The sequence below is a fragment of the Sorex araneus genome, chromosome 4, assembly GCF_027595985.1.
Source record: "Sorex araneus isolate mSorAra2 chromosome 4, mSorAra2.pri, whole genome shotgun sequence".
Lineage (NCBI taxonomy): Eukaryota > Metazoa > Chordata > Mammalia > Eulipotyphla > Soricidae > Sorex > Sorex araneus.
In genome coordinates this window covers 53,113,711-53,130,316 of record NC_073305.1, presented here as the reverse complement: position 1 = coordinate 53,130,316, position 16,606 = coordinate 53,113,711, and the positions used below count along the sequence as shown (strand labels likewise).

General features: G+C 51.1%; 1 protein-coding gene across 1 annotated transcript in view; it reads left to right on the top strand.

The window, feature by feature from the left end:
- The window catches only part of IL17RD (interleukin 17 receptor D), a 74,271-nt gene extending 58,454 nt beyond the window's left edge, over positions 1–15,817 (top strand). Inside the window, exons 6-13 of the mRNA XM_055136974.1 lie at positions 797–841; positions 943–1,094; positions 2,296–2,361; positions 4,184–4,238; positions 4,713–4,823; positions 5,713–5,897; positions 7,709–8,609; positions 9,135–15,817. Of these exons, the coding sequence (XP_054992949.1) occupies positions 797–841; positions 943–1,094; positions 2,296–2,361; positions 4,184–4,238; positions 4,713–4,823; positions 5,713–5,897; positions 7,709–8,609; positions 9,135–9,247 (1,628 nt within the window). The 3' untranslated portion in view covers positions 9,248–15,817. The remainder of the gene's footprint in view (positions 1–796; positions 842–942; positions 1,095–2,295; positions 2,362–4,183; positions 4,239–4,712; positions 4,824–5,712; positions 5,898–7,708; positions 8,610–9,134) is intronic.
- The last annotated feature ends 789 nt before the right edge of the window (positions 15,818–16,606 follow it).

Genomic DNA, 16,606 nt, shown 5'->3' with positions numbered 1-16,606 from the left:
ATATATGGCTATTGATTTTATACCTTGGCCAAGGAAAATAGAAGCTCAGTGACTGGATGAATAAATAAGCGACCAGTAGCATTTGTCTGTAGCTACAATAGCCTCCATAGGAGAATAGCACAGACATTGTGAGACAGTGTGATACTTGACAAGTCCCAAAATCCCGGGTGACTTTAGTTCCCTTTTTTATTTGTTTGTTTTTGGGCTACACCCAGCAGTACTCAGGGGTCACTTCCGATGGGGCTCAGGACACATAGAGTGCCGGGGATCGACCCTGGCGTGGCTGCATGCAAAGCAGGCTCCCTACCTGCTGTACTGTCTCTCCAGCCCCATACAGTTTCCATGAATTTTGCGTAAATTGAACTACAGTTATATTTTATATATTTTCTAGTGTAAGGATTTGGTAGAGGGGACTGGAGCGATAGCACAGCGGGGAGGGCGTTTCCTTGCATGCGGCCGATCTGGGTTCTATTCCCAGCATCCCATATGGTCCCCTGAGCACTACCAGGGGTAAGCCCTGAGTGCAGAGCCAGGAGTAACCCCTGTGCATCGCTGGGTGTGACCCAAAAAGCCAAAAAAAAAAAAAAAAACAATAAGGATTTGGTAGATAACCATTGCTTTACTGAAAATCACTAGTGAATTGGTGTATTATCTAGTTTTTCCAGTAGAACCCAGTGCAGTAGTTTTTTGTTTGTTTGTGTTTTTGGTTTTTTTTTGTAAATGGAATCATTTTATTTTACTGAATTGTCGAACAAAGAAAATGGGCTTAAAACTAAAAATGCATATTTCTCTCTAGCCTGCAACCTGCTGTTACAACCAGACAACCTGGCCTGTAAGCCCTGTAAGTAGAGCTATTGTGAGTCTGTCCTGTTTCAAAATATTTCCCCTTGCTGCTGCTGGGGCACCCCTGGGTGCTCACTCCAGGCCCTCTCGCCCCCTCAGTCTGGAAGCCGCGGAGCCTGAACATCACCCAGCACGGGCTGGACATGCAGGTGACCTTCGACCACGCGCCGCACAGCTTTGGCTTCCGTTTCTTCTACCTGCATTACAAACTCAAGCACGAAGGACCCTTCAGGCGGAAGACCTGCAAGCAGGTAAGCGGTGAGGTGTCTGACAGGGTGGGAGGCCCCATGGCTTAAAGTGACCACCCCAGGCCCTGGAATTTGAAAGGCACAACAGATGGTCTCTCAGCAGTCGGGGGCTGTCCCAGAGTATGGGATCCAGGATTGTCTCAGACCCTCTTTTCTTTATCCCTCACTCCTTAGTTCCTGCACTCCTGTGCCAGTGCCTTGCAGCCTCGTAAAGAGCCATCTACCCACTAGGGCAGAGGTTGCTAACTTGTTCTTGTGTATCTAAGTTGTTCATGATCGGGTTTCAGTCATACAGTGTTCTAACACCCATCCCTTCCCCAGAGTACATTTCCCACCACCAGTGTCCCCAGTTTCCCTCCCACCCCCATCTGCTTCTATGGCAAACACTTTTCTTCCTCTCCCCCTCCCTTTCCCCCTCCCTCTCCCCCTTTCTCTCCTCTCCCCTCTTTCTCCACCTCTCTCTCCTCTCCCCCACTCCCAGCTCCTCCCTCCTCCACCCTTTTGGGCATTATGATTTGCAATACAGGTACCAAAAGGTTATCGTGTATTTTGATTTTACACATAGGCCAAGGAAAACAGAAGCTAAGTAACTGAATTATTGTTTGTTTTGATTTTCTGAGCCACACTTGGCAGTGCTCAAGGCTTACTCCTGGTCCTGAGCTCCTATTGAGACGCTCAAGGGACAGTATGTGGTGCCGGGGATTGAACCTGGTTGGCCGCATGCAGAGCAAGCATCTTTCCTGCTGTACTATTGCCCCAGGCCCAGGCACAGAAGCTTTTTCAGCTAATTGGTTAAACATCTTTTGAAAACGTGGTCTAGAGTCCGGTTTCTCAAACTGTAGACCGTGTAGCTTTCAAAAATTTTATTTTCAATATAACTGCTTTGTAGTATTTTTATCAGTAAATGTTTGATTCACATACCAATATTCAGGATTATCTTGAGCCAAATTGGGTCGTGTAAGAGGTCTTGGGATAGACTGATCCTTCAGCCTGTGGGGAACAAAGAGTCAGACAGTCTTTCTCCTAGAAGTATACTTGCCTTTTTCTGAAGGAGTCTGTCTCTCCCTCTCCTCAATCTCCCCTCCCTCTTCCTCCCTCTCCCCCTTCCATTCTGAAGCTCCCCTGTGCAAAAAGTGCTCTCCAGCCTTTCTGTATCTCCGGGCTCCGAGAAGTAAGATTTTAAATGTTGTTTGTTCCTTTGCAGGAGCAGAATGCAGAGACAACCAGCTGCCTTCTTCAGAATGTTCCTCCAGGGGATTACATAATTGAGGTCTGTATAAGAGAGCTTTATTTATTACTTTGCTTTCAGGGCCACACCCAGCAGTGTCAGGGCCTTCCGGGGCAGTCTCAGAGGACTGCGTGGTTCGGGGAATCAGCTGGATTCACACATGCTAGGCAGGAGCCCTAACCGCTGAACTGGTTTCCAGACCCTGATATTTCTTTTTTTCCCCTGGTTTTTTGGTCACACTTGGCCATGCTCAGGACTCACTCCTGCTCTGTACTCAATCAAGGCTCACTCCTGGAGGGGTGATCCTGAGGGGTGCTGGGGATAGAACCTGGGTCGGCTGCTTGCAAGGCAGGCTCCTTATCCACTATACTATCACTCTGCCTGATACTTAATTTTTATCATTAAATATTTCAAATAGTTTTATGCAACCATGTAAGCCACACAACCATAATTGGACCTTCTCCCCCCTCTCCCATGGTGCTTGGGATAGAATCCAGGGTCTTATACATGCAAGGCAGGTGCTTTACCTCTGAGCCACATCCTAGCATGAAAGAACATTTCTATGTAATATTCCTTCAACTATGAAGTCATACTTCAAAAGTTTTAGCCTTTAATGTTTCAGTTCAGGGGCTGGATAGCACAGTGGGTAGCACGTTTGCATGCAGCTGACCCGGATTCAATCTCTGGCCTTCCATATGGTCCTCCAAGTCCCACCAGGAGTGATTCCTGAGTGCAGAGCCAGAAGTAAGCCCTGAGTACCACCAGGCGTGGGCCAGCAACCCAAAACAAAGTTTTATTTCTAGTAATTAAAAGAGCCAGGCAAAAGTTGTACCCATTACATCTGTCGTATTCCTCTGAATTTCTACTGACATATTTTTATAATACGCATGACTATAAATAGTATTTAAAAGACCTTACATGTTATATATGTGTATATTTGCGGGGAGGCCTTCCAGACCATGCTCAGAGGCATGAAGGGGCCACTTCCGGAGATTCTCTGCCCAGCAGGCCAGAGAGCTGGATGACAGAACTGTGGTGTTCTGTGGTGTTGCTTGGGCGCTGAGGTGCCAGAACCTACTGGGGCCACAGCTGGTGACACTGCTGGTGGGGGAGGGGGGCTGTGACATGTACCTGGGACAGTCTAGGGCACGTACCCTGACTCTGTACTGTCGATATATTTTACTTTCTTTTCTTTCTTTTTTTTTTTTTTTTTTTTTTGCTCTTTGGGTCACACCCAGCTATGCTCAGGGGTTACTCCTGGATCTGCTCTCAGGAATTACCCCTGGTGGTGCTTGAAGGACCATATGGGATGCTGGGAATCGAACCCCAACCCCCTCCCCACTGTGCTATTGCTCCAGCCCTATATATTTTTCTTAACTTTTCTGTGATCAAATTGGGTCTACAAAGCTTGGCGTAGAAGAGAAATTAGAAGGAAAATTAAAAATTTGTCCAGAGGGACCCCTCTGCCTTCCACCTCCACTATTCAGAGATAACCAAGTGTCCCTAACACCGCAGCCGAAACACCTAGATCAGAGGCTGCTGCACAGAACTGTGTGGTTTGCGATTACTGGAAGCTCAGTAAGCGTCACTGGACAGTGCCATCGTTAGAGTGTGGGACTCAGGCACTGAGTTTGTCAACGAATAAGCAGGCTTATGGTTCACGAGGAAGCCTTTCGGACCCTGAGGTGTGATGGAGAGTTTTGAGTCAGTAAAACAAATATCTGCCTGTAAGTTGTTGAGACATCAGAGACTTGCCTGCCTCCTTTGCTCATGGATGGGGGTGGGGGGGGATGAATGAAATCTGCTTAAATTTTATCATTTTAAAAAAAACAAAGATAGTAATACAGCGGTTTCAATTTTGCAGCTGGTAGATGACACTAATACCACAAGAAAAGTGATGCATTATGCCTTAAAGCCAGGTAAGAATTTTTGTTGTTCTTTGAAATGCTGGCTCTGGACTATAGGAGAACAAGCTATTTTCATACTTACCCTTTAAGGTCCGCATGAACAAGACACAAGAAAACTGGAGCTCCTTTCTCTTAAATGATATTTCATCCCTCCTGACTTCCCCTCTACCCTAAAAGCTGATGTCTAGAAGATCAAAGCCAGTCTGAAGTGTACCTCTGAGACTAAATAGTCAATTGTCCTCTCAAGAAAAGTGGGAGGGGAGGTTTCCTTAGGCAAAATTCCCTCTGAAAGGTATTTACGGTCCTTGTAGACTACTCTGAACTATTGAATTGTCTCCTGCAGCCCTTTCAAAGGAATTCTTTTGTAAACTGGGAACCAGGACTTGGGGAAGGTGGTGAGAGGGCCCTGGGACCTGTTTGTGGGTTATGTGCAAGAAGGGAAATGTTGTGCTGCTCCCGTGTCAAAGCCTCCCTTTGAATTTCTAGTGCATTCCCCGTGGGCGGGGCCCATCCGAGCTGTCGCCATCACCGTGCCCCTGGTGGTCATATCCGCCTTTGCCACGCTCTTCACTGTGATGTGCCGCAAAAAGCAACAAGGTCTGTCTTTGTGCAGCGGTGGGACGGGATGGCTAGCAACTGAGGGAGAGGGGAGGGCTTGGTGTCCCCCAGAGCTCCTGCTTGACCTCACACCTCAAGAGACACTCCAGGGAGAGGCATCCTTTTGCCTTCCCACCAACAACAGTGAATCCAAGCTTCGGGTGCGAAGGAAGTCTGTCGGACTGGACACTCAGAAAAGCCAGAGGCCCAGGAAGGGACCTTCGGGGTGACCTTGGAGCCTTTGTGTGTCTTGATTCTAGTTACACAGTGGTCATATGGGGGATATACTTAAACATTTGTGGAGATGTGCTCTTTTGGTGTGTGGGAGGGAGGGGGGAGAGACAAGACCTCCCTAGCAATGGCCAGGGGACCTGGGAGCCACTCCTGGCAATCTTCAGCCAGCTGGGCGTGGTGGGTTCAGTGTCCTGGTCTGACCATGCAAGGCTGCCCAGGCCCAGGATTGCAGGGGAAGATGCCAGCGGGCAGCAGATCTTCCATGCTAGGAGTCAGACTTGGAGCTCCGAGTGGGCAGGGCATATGGCCTTTGAGCTGTCCCTGGCTGGCGTATGTCTTCCTGACGGTAGTGTTTCTCTGTGTGAGGAACGGTAAAAGCAGTCAGCTCTGCCGATGCTCGCTGCTGGGTTGGGCATGTACGGCTGCAGGAGCTTGTCTAGGGTCTCCCTGCTGACAGATGTTCCAGGCTTGCCCCATCCGGCATAGCTGAAGACCAGATTTTTGTCGTGTGTTGCACCAGTGGAGAAATCTCCACTTTGCTGGTGGCATCATTGGGGCACAGGGAATTCTTGAGGTAGACACATCATTGGCTGTCCCTGGAGCTCCGGAGGAACATGGCTTATAGGAATCAACCCTGTCTTCTCTTCCGATTTAGAAAATATATATTCACATTTGGATGAAGAGAGTTCTGAGTCCTCCACATACACCACGGCACTGCCCCGGGAGCGGCTGCGCCCGCGGCCAAAGGTTTTCCTCTGCTACTCCAGTAAAGATGGCCAGAACCACCTGAACGTGGTCCAGTGCTTCGCCTACTTCCTGCAAGACTTCTGTGGCTGCGAGGTGAGCTGGCTACTCTGTGCCCTGACTCGGCGTAGGACGGGCTCAGCCTTCTCCCGGTCTTCCTTGCCCTCTTCTGCCTGTCACCAGCACCCAGTGCTAGAACCAGTCGGTTCTAGCCCTGACATTCCCCTACACAGGGTGGTTCCCATCAGGCAGTTTCCTAAAGCCCTAGAAAGACCTGGCGCTGGCACCGGTGGTCAAGGCTGCCCCCGGATCATGGGGGTGGGGGGGCCACCCAGGTCACTGGAGGACTGAGAGGATGAAGGCAGATATAGTAGTTTTTTGAGACTGTTCTGGGCTGAGGGTGCACGGGGCTCTACTTAGGAGATAGTCAGTGCCAAAATCTAGTCTACTCTCTGCAATATTGTTTTGCCTTTTATCTTTCTTGAGTTAAGCTAGGAATATGTAAATTTTTTTCTGTACTGTTAGTGTCCATTTTAGAGCTAAAGCCAAAGTACTTAAGGAAGGCACACTGTTCCGTACCAATGCAGGAATTGTATGGGAACTGTGATGGCAACTCCCTTGCACTTTGAAACGGCCTCCTGGAGTGTCTGGCTCTCTGCGTGGTGAGGCTGCCCCCTAGCGTCAATCAAATGTATTTGCAAGTCTGGTGTGATACTTGATCACCCAGTTCTTGAAAAACCCGATGTGGGGCTGTGGGACTGGAGTACACACACAGCTTGTGTGTTGAAAAGTTGTAGCCCATGGTATGTGCTATCTTTTTGACACAGCAGTGTTCTGCTTTACAAGCAAATGAGCCTGGGTGAGGGGGGGACATGCGTGGGAGTAGTCTTTCCAATGTGAATGTAATACTTAACATTGCACATTTGGAAGATAGAAAAGATAATAGCACTGTAGCACTGTCATCCCATTGTTCATCAGTTTGCTTGAGCAGGCACCAGTAATGTCTCCAAACTTGTTGTTACTGTTTTTGGCATATCGAAAATGCCACGGGTAGCTTGCCGGTTCTGTTGTGCAGGCGGGATACTCTCGGTAGCTTGCTGGACTCTGACAGAAGAATGGAGATTGGAACCTGGGTCGGCTGCGTGCAAGGCAAGAAAAAAAAAAGATAATAAGTTTTTACAACTTCTGTAATTTCAGTCTGAAAGAAAGAGGAATCACATTTAATATTTGCAATATTTCCTTCTAGTCTTTTTCTGCATAGGTGAGTTTAGACATATAATACGGTTTTGAATTTTGGGTGTAGTGAAATGATTTTTCCCCTCTCCCTCTCTCTTTTCACTTAGTGTCCCCCTTTTTTTCCAGTGGGGAGGGCACACCTGGTACTACTCAGGGTGCCGTTCAGTTCCAGGGATGTAACCAGGACTCCTGCCTGCAGAGTCTGCATGCCTTCCCTTGAAACATCTCCCTGGTCTCTTCAGAATTTTTGAGGCCAGTGAAGGTTCTTTGTAGACCAATAGACCACTGTTTCAAAAAACAGACTGTGTTGGGGCCGGAGCGATAGCACAGCGAGTAGGGCGTTTGCCTTGCACACAGCCGACCCGGGTTAGATTCCCAGCATCCCATATGGTTCCTCCCCCGAGCACTGCCAGGAAGTGCATGAGCCAGGAGTAACCCCTGAACCCCTGAGCATCACTGGGTGTGACCCAAAAAGCAAAATATAGAGTGCGATCATGTGATCTGTGACCCCCCCACCCCGCCCCTTGACGCCCACACAGAGGTCCTCACAGCTGTGCCTCCCAGCGCTGCCAGCCAGGGCCGAGGGCCGGGCCACCTCACTGCCGTCTCCCGCGCCCGGCCCTCCGGCCGTCCGTCTGCCTGAGCGCCCGCCTTCCGCCTTCTCTTCCCAGGTGGCTCTGGACCTGTGGGAAGACGTCACCGTCTGCAGGGAGGGCCAGCGGGAGTGGGTCACCCGGCAGATCCGCGAGTCCCACTTCATCATCGTGGTGTGCTCCAAGGGCATGAAGTACTTCGTGGACAAGCGGGGCCACAGGCGCCGGGGCGGCGCGCGCAGCCCGGGCACGGGGGAGCTCTTCCTGGTGGCCGTGGCGGCCGTCGCCGAGAAGCTGCGCCAGGCCCAGCACAGCTCGCCAGCCGCGCGCCGCAAGTTCATCGCCGTCTACTTCGATTATTCCTGCGAGGGGGACATTCCCGGCGTGCTGGAGCTGAGCGCCAAGTACAAGCTCATGGACCACCTCCCCCAGCTCTGCGCCCACCTGCACGCGCGCGACCCCCGGCCGCCGGAGCCGGGCCCGCACCCGGGACACGGCAGCCGGAGGAACTACTTCCGGAGCAAGGCGGGCCGCTCCCTGTACGTGGCCATCTGCAACATGCACCAGCTCATCGACGAGGAGCCCGACTGGTTCGAGAAGCAGTTCGTGCCCTGCCCGCCGCCCCCGCCCCGCCTGCGGGAGCCGGTCCTGGAGAAGTTTGACTCGGGCTTGGTGTTGAACGACGTCCTGTGCAAGGCGGGGGCCGAGGCGGCCGGCCCGGGGGCGCAGGCCGACGAGGGTCCCTCCCCCCTGGGGCACGAGGCGGAGGTGCGGCCGGGCCCCGACGGCAGCTGCGTCCTCCAGCCCCTGCTGCACGCCGTCAAGGCCGCGGGGCCCTCGGACATGCCGCGGGACTCGGGCATCTATGACTCCTCCGTGCCCTCGTCCGAGCTGTCGCTGCCCCTGATGGAAGGACTCTTCACAGACCCCACAGAGACGTCCTCGCTGGCCGAGAGCGTGTCGTCCTCCTCGGGCCTGGGTAAGGCGCTGGGAGCCAGGCACACCCGCGGGGGGGGGGGGGGGGGCAGCCTCGTCCGTGACTCTGGCCGGTGTCCTAACTGGGGTGCAGATTTGCTGGGCTGGAGGACCTCAGGGGAAGTGACACGTAAATTGGTAGTTTCCTTGGGCCCAGTAATGGGAACGTTTGCTTCTGTGAGCTGCAGGAATACAGATGACGAATTATGGTGAGAGTCCCGGGGTGCCTGGGAAGGCCTGGCTTTCCCGGTGCAGAGCACCCCGGGGTGTTGGATGAGGGTAGGGGAGGGGCTGCTCAAGCCCTCTCAGTGCCTGCCTTTGAAGCCGGGCCTGTTGACGGCATCTCTGCACAGGCCCAAGGGAGGGGACGCCCCACCTCCTGTTAATGCCAGGCCCGTGGATCTCGGGTGAAGGATGCTCTTTGTTGGGGGGCTGGCCCTGGCTGGGGGACCCTGTGGTTCAGCCCCTGCTCCAGACACCTTCTGGGAAGTGTGCTGATCCATGCCTCTGTCCTCTCTTCTCTCCGTAGGTGAGGAGGACCCTCCTGCTCTGCCTTCCAAGCTCCTGGCCGCGGGGGCTTGCCAAGCAGAGCCTGGTTGCCGCAGCTGTACCGGCGAGCTCTGTGCCGTGGCCCCTTTGTAACGAAGCTGAAGCGTCTAAGCATTGCCACTTTAGCCGCCGCCTCTCCGGGTCCCAGGTCTTCTCTCGGGGGCTGAGGGCTCCCACGAGGCAATTCGGAGTGAAACTCAGGCCAGGACTCACTCACCTGGCCCCAACCCTCTTAGCGCGTTAGCAGATACCTTGGCCAGTTCTCCCAGTTGTCTCAAGCCGCATGGAACTCTGAAAGGCTTGTCCAGGAGGTCTGACAGCGGCTTGCCCGTTAGGTCAGTCCTTGGATGAGATCCAGCTCGGGGATGTGGGCAGGAAGTGGGTCCTGGGAGGCGGCCCAAGAGCCTCACAGAGGGAGGGTTCCAGGTTTAATTTATCTCCATGAACTTTGCCTGTTTGGCTTCTCTGATGTGAAGGGCTTTGAGGAAAAAGCACTTTGAGTGCCAGTTACAGCCAGAGAAATCGAGTGCCAGTCTTTGTGGAACCCTGGTCTTGCAGGGGAGGTTCCTGTAGGTGGGTTTGCTTGAGGGAGACACCGCCATGGCCTAGGAGTTAAAGAAGGGCTATGGGGGTCAGGGGGTTGTAGCCAAGTGACCTTTTCATGAAACCAGCCTTGACCTCACAGCAGGCAGCTCCGCTAGCTGAGGTGGGGGCCAGGCCCCCCCCCTCCAGATGAGTTTTTCTGACATGGCTGGTTCAGCTGCAGGCGGTCCTGGAGCTCTGGGTCTTGGGTCTCCTGTGCTCAGAGCCCCCGTCCGCCCCAGGGGTGCCATTTGCTGCCTTACCTCAGATGCGTGTGTACCCAGAGGCTTCTTTTTAAGAGAATAATCCCTGCTCGGGCTGTGTCACTGGAGTTGCTCTGTGTGCTTTGACTGGCCCCTGGTCTAAACCTGGGTCTGAAATATTGGGGATCTGAATTCCCCGGAAGTACAGCAGTGTATTGAGGCCGCAGCCAGTCTGCTTGCTTGAACTGGTTTTGGACTCATGAGAACCCCTTTTAAAGAAGGCTTAAAAGGAGGCGACCATCCCAGGGATGTATTTGTTTTCCGGCATCACTGAAAGAAGAGGGTGAACCTGAAATGGGTAAATTCTTCAGTCTGTTAGTGCTGCGCCCCCACCCCGCCACCCCCACCCCAGCCTGTGAATTCAGTTGTGCTGCATTTCTGGTGCAATTTCCCCAATGAGAGAGGCCTCTTTGTGCCCTCCTACCAAAAACAGGTATTAGAGCTTTGGAAGAAGAAAACATGAGCCTTATTTCTAGGAGGTCTCCTGCCAGGATTTCTGTTTGCCAGGGGTAAAAGCAGGTGTTCCCATCCCTCTGGTGATTGGCACTTACCTCCGGGTGTCTCATCGTCCTGAACGCTGGAGGGGCTGAGAAGCATCTTTCTTCACCTGCTTCATGGATGCGCTGGGACTTGGGCCTCCCATCTTGGCAGCACTCCCCCGGATCATGGTTCCCACTCCTTCAGCAAGTGGGAACCGGAAACGAGGCAGGACCCTTCCTTCCACGGACCCCTGCGGGAAAGGGACACGGGTATGGCTTTTCGGATGCAGATGCCGTGCCACAGCTCCGGAAAGGCAGCTGCTCGCTCTGGGGAGAGAAACGTGCTCATCTGTTCCCGGGCATCAAGTTTCCCTCAGCTGTTCTAAAGGAGAGAAAAGCGAGCTGCGGAGCAGTCTCCCCCACAGCAGCCATCGTGTCGGAAAAGATTTCAAGTTGTCCTCTTGGAGCCCAAGACACAGGCACCGACTCTCATACGTGACCATCTAATCTTTTTTCAGCCCCCACCCTATGTTCTTTTGGGGATCAGGTGGTATGGACTTGACAACGAAAATTCACTTAGGAACATTTATCAGAGATGATCTCCTTGAGACCAAAAAATGGTGTGCAGCCCCAAAGGAACCTTTGAGAGCCACCTTTAGGTTATTGGTCTCTAATGTTCCACATGTGAAACAAGCTGTCTCTGAAATACTGGTCCCGGGGATAGCATGCAGGATGGGGCCAGGATGGGGGTAAGGGAAGGTGGGCAACAAAACTGGGCAGACATTCGTAAGGGAACTTTCTTATTTTGAAAATGGAAGCGGGGGGAGACTGTGCTAGTCCAGACATTAGGTGCTGTTTTTAGTTTGGAGTTTGGGAACATAATTTGAAATATTGATGTTTGCAAAATGTGCCAAGTGAGGAAACTGCAGTGTGCATGCCTAACCCAGAATAAGTTGAAAAGTTCAGCTTCCTGGTTTTTGCCGTATTAGTTTCACTTGTTTGTGTTATTGTTTTGTTTCTCCCCGCTCCTTCTCCTGCTGGGAATGGGAATAAGTTGACTTTCAGAGTAAGGCAAAACAGCTGTTGTCTGCAGAGCTGCATTTTTCAACTCACACATTGTCCTGGACAGTGGAAATGATAAGGTGGAATTCAGATAAAGGTTTTGCCAAGCCACAGGCTTTTAGGCAGTGTGGAGGGGGGGAGCAGGGGGGGGGCAAGAATGAGACTATGGGAATGATCCCAATGCAAAGACCTTGAGCTTGAGAGTTTGTTGCTACTTTCGATGGCATGTTCTAGAGTCATGGGAGACCAGGGATAAACCCAGGGTCTAGGGCTGACCAGGAAGTCTGCAGGTTGTGAAAGATTGAGGGCCAGTTGTCCGTCTTAATTCACCAGTGCCCTAGGGGAAGAATTAAACATCTGACATTCTGCTTTGTTTTGCCAGGAGAGTGATCTGGGATGGGAAAGCTCAGGGTGAGGCATGTTTGACTCTGAGTCTGGCAATAAGGATCACTCAGAGGCGTGGGTGGAGGGGCTGGGGGCAAGGCCAGGCCCAGAAGAACTTTCAGAAATACTCTCCCCTGCCCCGCAGTCCTGGGATTTAAGGCCTACTCATGTCCAGAAAGAATCAGAAGTCATTCAGCCTCCTACTCAGGTGACTGACCCCGCCAGAAGATAGAGTGAGGAGTCAGAGATGAACTGGGCCACACAGTCATGAGACAGCGTTCAACTTTGGGGTTTCGGTGTTTTGTTTAGTTGACACATCGGCAATACTGGAAGACAGATCCACATCCGAAGTTTAGAGAAACGTCTAGCAAATGATGACACTGTTGGAATCCATGGGTAGTTATGAATGGAGAGTTAAGATCAAAATCATAGATTTTCTTTTGTTAGAGTTCCAAACCTTGGGCCAGTGAGACCTGGCAAAGTTTAAGACACTTACCTTCCAGACAGCTGTGGTGATGGTGCTTGTTCTAATCCAGGCACTGCACACGGCCTCCCCTGAGCGACCAGGAGTGACCCAGTGCCAAAACAAACAAAAAAATTTCAGGTCAGAGCTCCTGACTTAAGTGCCAAGAAATAGGAATTCTGTCTCCAAAATATGGTGTATGTGGCTTTCTGAGCTTCTCTACCTTTTGTCAGAGTTGAGCACCTTTACGTGTGAATGAAGCAGAGTAGGAACCAGAGAGAGCTCAGAGGGCCGGAGCGCCTGCCGCAGCCCCAGGTCGGCCCAAAGCCCCGCATGGTCCCCTGAGCACTGCCAGGAGCTGTAAGTCCGTGAACACCACTGGGGGTGACCCCAAACCCAAACCCCAAAGAAGCAGGTGAACAGTTTCGTCCTGGAGAAATGACAGATCTTTCGCCCTAAAGGAAAACAGCTCCAGTCACCTAATCGGACTGTTTCTTGTGGGGGCACACCCAGCAGTGCTCAGGGATCACTTGCGACAGGTTGGCTGTGTGCAAGGCGAGTGCCCTGCCAGCTGTACTCTCTGTCTGGCCCTTAGTCTGGCTCCTGTAAAAGACAGGAATCTCCCTTTTTACTGAGAGAGAAGTAGGCCAGGGTGCTGTGAAGGCCTGACCTCCCACAGCATCTGCTGTGCCCTCTTGGTGGGCCTGGTGAAGCCTGCCACCCACTGACGCTGTCTCACCCCACCTTCAGGGGCTGTTTTCCAACCATCTTTGGTCATAAAGTGTTTCCTGTTTGTTTGTTTGCTTTCAGTTTTCTATGAGAAACAGAATCTCGATGTTTTGTTCTACTTGCAGTGCCAGAAGTTGAACCCAGGGCCTCACCCATCTGAGGGGCCTGTTCTGCCACCAAGTCACACCCCTGACCACAATAACGTGCATTTCCTTAGTGTGGATGTTTGCCACTTAATATAATGTTGACAACTGGATTAAAAATCAGTGAATTCAGGCCCAACAGATCCAGTGAACAGTGAACCTGATTTGGCCCACGAGCTCCCACTTCTGCTTTGTAAAATGTGAAAGGAAAGTCATCTGTGGGAATAGCGCATCTCTGGCGTCACCAGAGGATGCCTAGGTTGCTTCTTCTCTGCCTTGTTCCCACAATGAAAATAATGTGATGAGAATGTCTCTTTCTGAAGAGAAAGGCAGACCAGTTATTAATTTCAGAATCAGGTTTGTGTCTTCCCAACTTTTTTTTTTAAACATGACACTTGGGACACTTTTATTTAAACTCCACTCCCTGCAGGATATTATTTATAGTTTTAACTCTTGGCTTAAATAATTTTTTCAGATGATGTACAATCTGAGTATAGGCCCAGACTTACCGGGAAAGCTAGCTAGTCACATTTCCTGTGACCACAAGAGCAAGGTATTTGCCATGTCGTCCACTCAAAATGGTCTGAGAATTGACTTCGTTTGGGGGGATAGAAAAAGGCTGATCTGGCTTGTGAAGGAGCAGTTAGAATTCCTCCTGGACTATTAGTTCCTCCTTGCCAGGGTCAGAGTCAAAATAAGCAAGAGCCAATGTCTTCGATTCTGATTTCAGAGAAAATTGGGATTACTGAGCATATTCCCCTTGGGTGCCAGTGCCGCATCTGAGTTATTTCGGACATAAGGTGCGGACGGGATTCTGGATTTTCAGTGAGTCTGTAACCTGCCCTGCTGATGAGATTGAGAGCCTGTTCTTTGTAGGTTTTCCTTAGAGAAATTCAAACCAGTCCTTTGCTTTGCAGTGGGAAAGAACAGCTGGTCACCTTCGGTGCATTTGAAAACCACAGTGAAGTCATCCCCCTGGTGCTTTGATTTCAAGGATGAATAATCCCACCCACTTAAACCATTCTTCATAGCTTTTCTTTTCCAAGGGTTTACTCATTTTCAGTGCCCTGCTTTCTCAGACTCAACACTTGCATCACTTGCCCGGCCTTATTCCCATTGGTGCCTTGTGAAGACCTAGAAGAGGGTTGCAGGAAAATCCTTATGAGCCTGACTTCTCTTACTCTCTGCAGATCTAATGATGCTTTTACAAATGAGATGTCACCTGGGGCTGGAGCGGTAGTACAGCGGGTTGGGTTTTGCCTTGCATGTGCCTGACCCGGGTTTGATCTCCAGCATCCCATGTGGTCCCCTGAGCACAACCAGGAGTAATTCCTGAATGCAGAGCCTGGAGTAACCACTGAGCATCATTGGTTATGGCCCCAAAAGACAAAAGCAAAAAAAAAAAAAGTGGGTGATGTCACCAATATACATTTTGAGTGTTACTGGCTATGTTCGGGTTTTTGAAAAGGTTTTTTTTCCCCCCTTGTCAGTAGACCTCATTCATACGTGGCTCATTTCCCTTCTTTCCTACTTGTGGTCATACATGGTGCTTCTTCCTCTGATGTGTTTGATTCCTACACCTCCTCAGGACCAGTTCTTAGGTTCTGAGTGGCAGCTCCATTCTCCCCCACCCCCCATCCCTGCCCAACTCTGGACTCTTTATTTTTCTCTTCCCTATCTCTAGATACAGCCTTTAATCCTGGCCTTTAATCTCTAGCCTTTAATTCCTGAGTCAGAATGTTATTAAGTGGTGCCGCCTTCACTCTGACCGCTGCGAGATAGGCAGCGGCTAAGGGCTCATTTGCAGAGAAGCCAGATGGGAGGGCTCATGGGGACTTGGAGCTGTGGGCCCGCTGCCCTTTGATTCCTCCTGGAGGCTTTGCTGGGACCTGAGTCCTCGGGAGCTTCTCTGTGTGTGTGAAAGGCCTGCACAGCTGGGAATTGGCCCAGCACTGTTCTGCACAGTCTGAGAAGGAGAAAACATTCGGGCTGTGTAGCTGATGTTTATGTCAAATAAAATTTAAGTCGGGAAGATTCAGAGAAGCTGTCATCTGTTTATGTGTGATGTAGACCCAGTTTGCTGCTCCATTTGTTAGACAAAACACTTTGGGTTCCACTCATATGTGGACATCTGTTATAAAACAAAAAGGATTTTCTCTTGACAAAAAAAAAGAAAAAAAAACCCATGGCCTGTTTAAACAACGAAGTGTTTGTAAAAATCCAGAGTGCTCGTTTAGTGAAGAGGTGCCAGTACAGTCCCGGGTGTTAGGGACTGCTTTGTGGACTGCAGACATTCCCTGGCGCCCTGTTCCCGGGAGAGCCTGTGGGATGCGGTGGCATGTGCCATGGCAAGTGTTTAATCTACACGTTGGACCCTGGTGGCCTTTGGTGGCATCACAAGCACTGTGACTGCAGCGATTCGCTGGATTTCTACACGGGGTGCGCCGATGCCTTACTTGATTTGTGCATAACTGTAAATAGGCGGCAGTAGCTCATGTCCAACTTTGGCAAAATGTTTTTGTACTTTAGAATTTCTCTATCCAATAAAATGTTTTGTCCTAAAATTGTGATCGTTCATGACTCCGGATGTTTTTTCCAGCCTCTTGAACAGCTGGGATTCTCGGGTGTTTGTGGGAGGCCTCTGCCTCCAGGAAGGGGAGGTTCTGGGGTCCTCTGGCCCCCCAGAAAGGAAAGGGACCTGCCTTCCCCATCCTTAGCCTCACCATTCGGCAGGTTGGAGCCTGTTGCCTTGTCTGGCATCTGGAGTAGAAACACACACACACACAGAGACATACACTAAACAACAACAATCATGATTCCCAGAATAAATAGAAATTTGACAGGAGTCACTGAAATTCGGAGTCCTGACCCTTCAGAGACCTTCTGAGTGGGGCGTGCTCCCTGGCACCGCTCAGTGCTCAGGAAGTGCATGTACCCAGGATAGGATGAAGATGGCTCAGAATTAATACGGACCCAGAATTCTGGCCCAGGCCTGAAAAGCAGTTTTGGATCTTTTTGGTGGCGGTGGGGGTGGCCACACCCAGCCATGCTCAGGGCTTGTAGCTCTGTGCTCAGGGATCTCTCCTGCCATCAGGGGTCCATGTGTGGTGCTGGGGATCAAACTCAGGTTAGCCGTGTGTCAGGCAAGCACCCTGCCTGCTGTGCTGCTGTTCTGGTCCCGATGATTTTAGATCTCGGAAGTAGAGTTGAGCACTGTTGCTTGCTCGGAGGAGGAAATTTTTTCAAGTTCTAGCCTCCTGTCCTTGACACATACTTCATCATTCCCATTCACGTCCAGGAAGCTGCTTGTCCTTTTCCTGTTGAGTTGTTTGGGAGATGGCAGGGGA